We start from the raw sequence: 9,520 nt of genomic DNA on the forward strand, positions 1-9,520 counted from the left end.
TCCTTCATGTCGTAGAAATGTGGGCCTCAAATTGGCTTTCCAGCCTGGAAAGCCTGGTCATCAAGTCACATCTCCTTCCTGTTGTGGACAGTATCTGCGTGACTGAATGTCCAAAAATTGCATTTCACACCCTCTCCGTCAAGCTCCACTGGAGCTCCAATTTGCAGCCCGTGTTTCAGGGCGAGGGTGTAGGCTTGAATTCACTGCCGAAGAAGTTAATGAGGTATGTTTATTATCACACAATATTCCTTGGTGTAGCGATGGTTGCGGTGTTGGGCTCAAAACCATGTATTTCCATACTCGTGCCAACACCCAAAACATATGCGCACATGTCCAACGCACTTTCACACATGTCCGAGCCACTCTGTATCGGATCCGGCGCATCGGACCTTCGGACATCGCATCAGCCAATCGCACTTCGTGTGCACTTGTCCATCCCGTGTCCTGTCCATCTGAACTAGCCTCACTAGGTGCATAGTTATTCCCGTGCACGTTTTCTGACATTTGTACCACGTTATTACATGTCCGCAGCACCTCGTGTCTTATTACATAGGACATCGGACCCGAAATATATCGCTATTATCTTCGCCTGTAGTTTTCCGAATTTCTACGTACTTACTTAAATACTCTGTAGTGACCTGTAGCAATCATCATCCAGTAGTTAGGAGCCGTTTCCTGACTCTGCGGTGTAACGACAGTCGCAGCGCTGGGCTCAAAACCCGTGTTCTTGATACTCATGTTAAACAGTATTCGTCCGATGCATCTCCGACATTCCGATCCCAACCCCAACGCCCGACCCCGACCCGAAAGTTTTGGACCCGACGTTTTTGCATCGGACTCGTCCTCCCTATGTCCTGTCCAGTCGTATCTACTCCCACTGGTGTGTATTTACTCTTTTTTGACTTGCTAAGCATTGTATACAGCATTATTACATGTTTTCTCATGGTCCGCAGTACCACATGTCCTATTACATAGGATTTCGGACCCGAAATATTGCTACTACTCTCGCCTATAGCAGTCCGAATTTCTACATAGTCACTATTTAATATCTAGTACTTCCTACCTATTGCATTACTTACTTTTCCCTACTCAGTAGTAGGATGGAAGTCATTGGATATTAGTAGTACTTGATTGTATTGCGAAATATCTATCCGCTCTTTTCCTCCGAAACATTCTGACACATCCGACATTCATTTGACCGACAATCCGACACATTCCTTTATTGTCCGACGCATTCCCAACAGTCCGACGCATTCCCGACAGTCCGATGCATTCCCGACAGTCCGACGCATAGTCCGACACCCGACCTGACTCCGATATTTCGGACCCGACAGTTTCCCTTCGGACAAGTAGTTCTTAGCTTTGGATTATCTTCCTATTATTGATAACTAACTATCTAAACTAATACCAAACAGCTACCCCTATAGGATCGAACACACTTGCTCTGCAAGTATAGCAGCATAGGTCGTGCTAAGATCTACCTAAATATTTGTTGTCTAGGTAGTATGATTTCTGCTGAGCCCAGCAGGAACCAGTTTTCTACAGCAGATCACCCAAAATATTCTCATAGTTCTTAGTTGCATTGTGAAATATTACCATTTGTTCACCGTCATACTCCATCACTCGTCATACTCGCGCATACCGCTCGCAATCCGACACTCGTTATAAAGTTTCCGACCCATTATTGTGAAGTCTGAAAGTCCGAAAACTCGGACATCACACTTTGGCTTCGGACATCGGATAAGTACCTTCAGACATCGTTTCGCACCATCAGACATTTAGTTATTTGCATTACTGACACATTTTTACTACTAATACCAATTAGCAATCCCTTTAGGATCGAACGCACTTGCTCTGCAAGTATAGCAGCATAGGTCGTGCTAAGATCTACCTAAATATTTGTTGTCTAGGTAGTACGATTTCTGCTGAGCCCAGTGGAAATCAGCTTTCTACATCGGGTTAATCTACAGGACAATAGCGGGAGGAATTAATTTGCAGGGGCCTCTCGCATCTCAGCCTTGCAACTTTGCATGCATTATTCAAGTCAAAGCTTGCTAGTTGCAAAGCTGCATGCCAACATCTTGTGTTGACGGCATGGGAAGTCGAGGAGTCAGAATGGTTCACAACATTCCTGAATGGACTCCATCGTGAGAACAAAGACCATCTGCTCTTCAGTGATGATGAATTGAGAAAGGTCAGAAACATTTTTTCTGACCGGTCACAGGAACAAATCAACGACGACACAAGCTACCTTCAAGCTGTCTACAACGAGGATTGTGAGATTCTTTGTGCCGTCTCCACCCAAGCCGAGGTACTCTCAAAGCACTTAGGCTTGCACATCAAGAAAGATATTTTGGGTTCCATGGGAAAGTCTTCTCACTCACCCCAATTCATCGGTACATCTTCAGATACTGACAATATTATGGATGATGATGAATCCGATGATGGTGATAATAACAACAGTGACAAGGTAGCTGATAGTGTTCATGGGTAGTTACGGTCGCCCAGAACTTCCTAAATTCTCAAATCATAGTATGTAATTTTCACTTTCGACCATTTTGCTCACACCAATTCGTATCATAGGAGATAACCGCCCATTGTCGGATCGTGCCATTCATACATCAATTTTTGAAACACCATGCTGTTTCCCCTGTCTATTCATTATGCTTCTTCAACTACCGCCATTTTCCCCTTTCTCCAATCTGCTTCTTAAACTGCTTTGAACCTTCCTTTGATTTTCTCTCAAATTTCCTGATATCGACCACAACATGTTCCATTGTTCCCAGTCTGTAAGTCGTGTACCGAGTTTATGTGTCCCCCTATTTGGTGTATGAAATCAATGTGACCTCCACATGTATGATTTTGTTCACTTATCTTCTCGACCACTGCCTGCATGCCAGGTAAGTGTAGTTCACAGCGCAAGGGCAAAGCTGCCATCCCCAAGCTGCCTAGGGGATCAGGCCTCAATCCATCTGGTTTTCTGGCTGCTGATCAACTGAATCTTCCTGCAGAGCAACCCCAAATGTCGGCCTTTGACTTCGATCCATATGCACTGTTTGTTGTAGGAGAGCAGCAAGGTGAGTGTTTTCAGGAACATGTTCATCGGTTGCTAATCAGTTGTGTAGGCACACAGCAGTCTCATGATGCCCAGGGCTTATTGTTCAGTCATGCACAGGGCTCTTCGTCTTACAGAGATGGAGATGGCCTATCATTGTCTGGTAATGCACAGGGTGGCTCATCATTGTTCAGTCACGCACAGCCTGAGGGCTCATTGTTGTTTGGTTATGCACAGCCTGAGGGCTTGTCATTGTTCAGTCATGCACAGGGCTCGTTGTTGCTCAGTCACGCACAGGGCTCATCGTCGTTCGGTCATGCACTGGGCTTGTCATCGTTTGGTCATTCACAGGAACCGTCATTGTATGCCGATGACAATGGCTACAATTTTTATGACCACTTCTGGGACATTCCCTCAGGTCCATCATTCTCTAATTTTCCACCTGAAAATCATCCTGGACAAGTGACACCCATGCCTTGATGTATTGAGGATGTGTCGGATGCAGGCTCCAATGTTGTAGGTCAATCTGGGGGCCTATTGCCCCCGGCCTTGAACCTGATGACGATCTGACAGGGAGAGATACCTGTATCGGAAGTAGTGCATGTGAGTGATTTTTTCTCTTGTTAATTGTTGCTTAAAAAAAATGCAGACAGTAGGACCTGCAAGGACGACCCGGGCGCACATGACCCACCTTGCCAACAACATGCCTGTAACACCATATCAAGTGTCGTGAACCCCTGCTGTTGCCACCAAACAGCATGAGACGCCAACTACTGTTCAACCTGAAGTGTCGTCGTCGTCATCTCAAAAAAAGATCAAGCTGATGACGGAAGATATCAATCATGCACTTAAGGACACCAAAGTCGGGATCACAGGACTTGTATTCACGATGAATGCTGGTGTACTCTAGACAGAAGAAGAGGCGCCTCATTGATAAGGCCATTGAAGACTTGATCCCACAATTTTATGGGCCTGATGGTGAGTCCTGCATGTTCCATTTTCTCTTACTAATCTTTGCAGTTGTATTTCAGCCTTTTATCACAAATGCACACTGTAAACAGGTCAGAAACGCCTTGTCCGCTAAATGTGGAAAAATAATAGATTTTGCATGGGACAGCGCTTGCGATGCATTCCAACTTTTCCCCCCATGAGGACATTCTTTACTACCAGACCAGTATCACACTGCCAGGATCAACTCACTCATTTGGGGTGCTGACCCTCTTCTGTTCATGCACAATTTTTATTTTGATGAGGTATGTTCAAGTGATTCTCATGTTTTACTATCTACTTACCACGTCTTTCACAGAACAATAATATAATTGTTCATGCAAAATTCCAGAACAGATTTGTCATGGCCAATGCTATTAGATTTGTGTGGTATTGGGGCTACACATCATTTCTTGACACATCCTCACTCAAGCCCATCAAGCCCATCAAGATCATCATAGGCATAGCTGGCGCAGCTACGCACTGCGCGTTATATGAACAAGCAAGGGCACAGTTGGACATTGACCCCTTCAGTGGAAGAGCTCACAGCGACAAATTCAGAGAAATCATTCGCGTGATGGATGGACTTACTGGCGAGGAGAAGATTGAGTTGGAGCAGTATTTACAGTATGTATTGGATATCAGACCATCACAAGTACGGGGTGAGGAGAGCTCGTTGGCACCTAACTCAGATATGGATGATTGATGTAGATAATGCAGATGATGTACTGGTACTAGTTTTTGCAGGTCACAATCTTTGTGATAATCTAGTCGATAACACAGGATCTTGCGTCACCGCATCGGATGATCTCTTAAGTCATGTCAGGGTCTAACTTAACCAAAAATGGGTATTATGGATGCTGACCTGAGCTAACTAAAAAGCATATGCACATGAGCATTTTGAGAGCATTGTGTGAGCACTTTTGAACCAAGTCACATTTGCTGATGTACCTACAAACCTATCTTGTTACCTTCTCAAGATTCTTCAATTTTAAAAAACAACAGACTCAAATTGGGACTTCCCATGCCACCAGCACTGCCACTTTCCTTATTTGGTAGCCACTCCTGGTACCCATTGCTTTGCAGCAAAGAAAACACGTGTTTGCGGCTTCCGCTGGACCATCACGAGTGAATGAAATACATGTACTTATTTGGGGTTCTTCAAACTCTTTAATACCTTCCTCCTCCTCATCAGAAACTTCACAACTCTGCATGTCACCAGCCTTTTGTTTTCCACTATGATGACCATGCTCTTCTCTTTCAGCCTCAGAGTCAGAGATGGCACCAAGGTCCATGTTGCCATACTCTGGCAGGCTGACAGTCCAACCTTCACTGTCCAAGACTGAACATGAATCTTCTTCATCAATATAGTCTGGGTTATCCAGGTCCTCAACACTGTTAATATAATATTTACTGGAGAATTTGCTGCCAGGAGCTCAGTGAGCCTCAGCCCATCGAGCCTTCTTGTTTTTGTGGGGCATGTTATGATAGGAGACTGGCACACCAGCCAGTAGAAAATTTGAAATTTCACACCCGAAATTGGGACTGCTTACATAATCACCACCAAAAATTTTTATTGCAGATTCATGATCTTTCGACCTAGTTGTAGGCTAAAAATGCAAAAAAATTCCCTTATCGCACTAAGATTGAGTCCATAATAGAGAGGCCTATTTTATCTGTTTTACACTGTACTAAAGTCGGGATATCTGGAAAAATACATGATTAGCTAATGTAAGTTCTGTAAAGGGGATTGGTCAAAGATTCGTCGAGAAAAAAAAAATGGAATCCAAAGTCACGTGACCCACGGTTGGAATTCTGCATTGTGCTGACGCGTGCACCTAACTTAGGGTTCGGGATGCAAGTTGGCTGCGTTTTTTGGTGTTTCCACCAATCACGACCCAGGATGGAATTAGCTACAAGTACTACTAGCGTAATTGTAAAATAAATCCTCAAGTTTTGACAGCTATCAACCTGCTGCAACTTGAAATGTCAATTAATAATATTGGCAGACTCCTCAGGTGTTGACAGCGATCAACCTGCTGCAACTAATTTGAATTAAAATAATATCATTATCTACCAGGTACCTAGTAATATGTGTGTCATGCTTTGTACAAGGCAGTGGAAGTGCCAAAAAAATAACAATGGTTGCAGGTGCATCCGAGCCCAGGGAGGGAGCCTGCCCGGAAGTTTGAAATTTACAAAATTTACAAAATTTACTGTGTATTTCTCCTTCTTCCGCACTTTACTCACTTTACCCTGCCAAAAACACACTTTACAGCACTTTACATTGACTTGACACGTCATACATTTACACTTCTACCTTACCCTCTTCTCTTTCTCTTGTCTCCCTCCCGCTCATCCTGCACAGTTACCATAAATGGGTGGCTTAGGTACGTCGATCACGTGACTCTACTTCTTCACTCCATGCGCAGTGCTGCAGGCTGTGGACAACAACAACACTTCCCTTGGATAAGAGGTATTTTAGTCATACTTTTTTTTGTGATTCTTACTCATATTTTGCAGGGCTTCAGAACGTGATGTGGCACCAACAATGCTGCACTCACACTCACACCATTCACCCCACCCACCCAGTAGCGGCTCTGCTGTACTCGCATCTCATCATCTTCTACACTTCCCTCACTTGCGCCCATTTCAAGGAGCTGTGCATGGACGTGTTCCGTAGCACGCTCAAGCCTGTTGGTGGTTCCATGTGTATCCCCCACATTGTCAAACTCGTATCTGACTTCTTCAACAGCAAGGAGCCCAACAAGAGCATCAACCCTGACGAGGCTGTTGCATATGGTGCTGCCGTTCAGGCTGCCATTCTTTCCGGCAACACCTCTGAGAAGACCCAGGACCTCCTGCTTCTTGATGTTGCTCCTCTATCGCTCAGTATTGAGACTGCCAGTGGTGTCATGACTGCCCTCATCAAATGCAACACCACTGTCCCCACCAAGAAGTCAGAGACATTCTCGACATACTCAGACAACCAGCCTGGTGTCTTGATCCAGGCGTATGAGGGTGAACATGCATGCACAAAGGACAACAACTTGCTCGGCAAGTTCGAGCTGTCTGGTATTCCTCCTGCACCTTGTGGTGTTCCTCAGATCGAGGTCACCTTCGACATCGACGCTAATGGTATCCTGAACGTCTCCACATCTAACAAAACTACCGGCAAGTCAAATCACATCACTATTACCAATGACAAGGGTCGTTTGTCTGCAGAGGAGATCGAGCGCATGGTTAGCGAGGCTGAGAAATACAAAGGTATGTTTCAACTCTTCTATATCGCCATTAATAGACTAACCTTCCTTGTAGCTGATGAGACCGCCGCCCCCTACAGCAGTCAGGTGACACCTGCACCCAGCCCCTTTCTTATTGCCCCCCTTTCGAATAATCTTTGTCCTTTCGTACTATCATCATGGATCAGCATGGGAATCCCTGGACTGTGGGAGGTGAGCTGAGAACTTTGGCTTTGGGTGAGGTGCTGATGCTCTTCGTAGTGGGTTGCTTTATCTGCGGACAATAGAACCCTCAACAAGCTTGCATTGTCAGAGCTGAAGACTGAAGGCATTGACGGCAACCGCAGTGTCAAATTGTTCACGATTGGGATTGATGCTAGGTATGTTACTTCTCTTCTTGTGTCCATCAGTTGAACTGACTTGTGTTGTTAGTGCATGGATGCACAGTGTGTGCGCCGTCTTTCACACCAATCATGCAGGCGCTGGAAAGTCACCAGAGCTGCGCACACTTTTTTTCCGACTAGTCACGCTGCTCAAGCTACCCTTGCATGCTGTGTTTGTCTTTGATGGCCTGCAGCGCCTACCAGACAAAGGTCGAAAGGCCAGAAGCAGCCCCCACTGGCTTACGCATGACTTCCAGCGCATGCTGGAGCTGTTTGGCTTTCACTGGACACAGGTATGTTCTTTCCCTTAGCTTCCCTCATGGTGTTGTTGTCTCATCAGTCCACATCCAGGCTCCAAGTGAAGGTGAAGCCAAGCTCGCGGCCATGAATGCCCATGGTGTCATTGATGCTGTGATGACCGAGGATAGCGATATTTTGATATTTGGCGCTCTGTGTGTTATCCAAAGGTATGCCATCGTTTTCCTATCAATTCGTTACCATTAATTCTTGCTAGTGCGAAAAAAGACAAGGATTTTCTCAATGTTCAAGTCTACACTGAGGACAGCCTTGAACACGGCTGCTCCTTAACTCGAGGCGACAGACTTCTTATTGCACTGCTTGCAGGTGGCGACTATGATGGAGGTGTGCCTGGTTGTGGTATCGGAATCGCTTACAAGGTGGCGCAGCATAGCAAAATCGGCCAGATGATGCTCAACTCCTTCCTATCACTGACGCCAGATGAATTCTTGGAGCGTGCCAAGGACCTTGTTGAGGACCTGCGTCTTCTGCTCACTCAGGACCCTCACAATCTCCTCGAGCGCAAGTACAAGGTAGTCGCGGATCATATTCCACGTGATTTCCCACAGCATTCGTTAATCAGCAATTATGTCCATGCCCTCACGTCTTTTTCAGCAACTGGAAGTGGTACCATGATGCTGCGAGAGGATGTGTTATGCTGCCAGCCAGATCTTGCAGGCCTTGCCGATTTCTGCAGTCAGAATTTCGGCTGGGATGAAGACCCATTATTGAGAGAATGTACAGGGGTGTGTGGGAGGGCACATATCTGCGCACATTATGCAAAGTAAGTCACTCTGTGTTTTGTTGGTCAGTGTTGACCAGTGTTTCAGTTGCTAAACACTCAGCAGACCAGCCAAGCCTTTGGCCAACATCCCAAATCATTTCTCGCTTGACATTATGGCATTGAGATGAGATATCGAAATTTATGTTGTTAAAGTTGATTGTTGGCACTTGGGACACAACACCTTGGGCAACACTACTCCCAGGCAATTCTCTTCAATGTATGTGCGTCCTGACAGTCATTACTTGGCCACATGGCACCAGAAGTAGCACAGCAGTATATTAGCCTATAATCCATGTCTACATAGGCACCGCATCTCATTAACATCGAAGCTTGGTATGAAAAAAACACAAGACTAGTCACAGGCCCCTAATAAAATTTGAACTAGCTGTGACATACTACTATCTAGCGGGTTGCTTTCACAAACATGTGGCGCCTGAAGGAAAAAGCTCACCAAAAAGCCCCCCAGCCACCAGCACTGCCACAAAAAAGCTAGGCGAAAGAAGACATGGTGCACACAAAGACAGCCCTATCAGATGTTCAAAAGTGTAAGCAAAATGAATAGAGACTCACCTGCAGGTAACCAACACACGAAATAATTATGCCAGACATTTCGTCGTGGATGGGAGTGGCTGGAAAGCCATTTTGATCACTTGGAGTCCGAGTTCACTGTTGGGTGAAGATGGGAAGGACTCAGACGTGTACAAGGATCCGCGCATTCAAGGGATCATTCAGTCACATACCGAATAGGTGCTCGTACAAGGCATTGGTGCTC

At 45.6% G+C, this 9,520-nt stretch overlaps 3 protein-coding genes across 3 annotated transcripts; all 3 read left to right on the forward strand.

Annotated features, from left to right (window-relative positions):
- Window positions 1–2,893: 2,893 nt before the first annotated feature.
- Window positions 2,894–4,748, forward strand: EDB93DRAFT_1105168 (uncharacterized protein; the record flags this gene model as incomplete). The annotated part of the gene is made up of 9 exons (XM_041447480.1): window positions 2,894–2,900; window positions 3,012–3,077; window positions 3,126–3,517; window positions 3,629–3,658; window positions 3,705–3,764; window positions 3,813–3,935; window positions 3,970–4,033; window positions 4,226–4,308; window positions 4,362–4,748. 9 exons carry the CDS (start codon window positions 2,894–2,896, stop codon window positions 4,746–4,748), a joined length of 1,212 nt encoding a protein of 403 aa, XP_041306299.1.
- A 1,918-nt stretch (window positions 4,749–6,666) lies between these two features.
- Window positions 6,667–7,308, forward strand: EDB93DRAFT_1291278 (heat shock protein 70; the record flags this gene model as incomplete). The annotated part of the gene is made up of 1 exon (XM_041454565.1): window positions 6,667–7,308. A coding segment is annotated over one exon (642 nt), but the record flags the coding sequence as incomplete, so codon positions are not given.
- A 358-nt stretch (window positions 7,309–7,666) lies between these two features.
- On the forward strand, window positions 7,667–8,752 carry EDB93DRAFT_1087912 (PIN domain-like protein; the record flags this gene model as incomplete). Its single annotated transcript, XM_041446092.1, has 3 exons — window positions 7,667–7,960; window positions 8,019–8,134; window positions 8,182–8,752. The coding sequence occupies 3 exons, from the start codon at window positions 7,667–7,669 to the stop codon at window positions 8,750–8,752; spliced, it is 981 nt and encodes a 326-aa protein (XP_041306301.1).
- Between the last annotated feature and the right edge of the window lie 768 nt (window positions 8,753–9,520).

The sequence above is a fragment of the Suillus bovinus genome (assembly GCF_016758785.1).
Source record: "Suillus bovinus strain UH-Sbo-P2 chromosome Unknown EDB93scaffold_40, whole genome shotgun sequence".
Taxonomy (NCBI): domain Eukaryota; kingdom Fungi; phylum Basidiomycota; class Agaricomycetes; order Boletales; family Suillaceae; genus Suillus; species Suillus bovinus.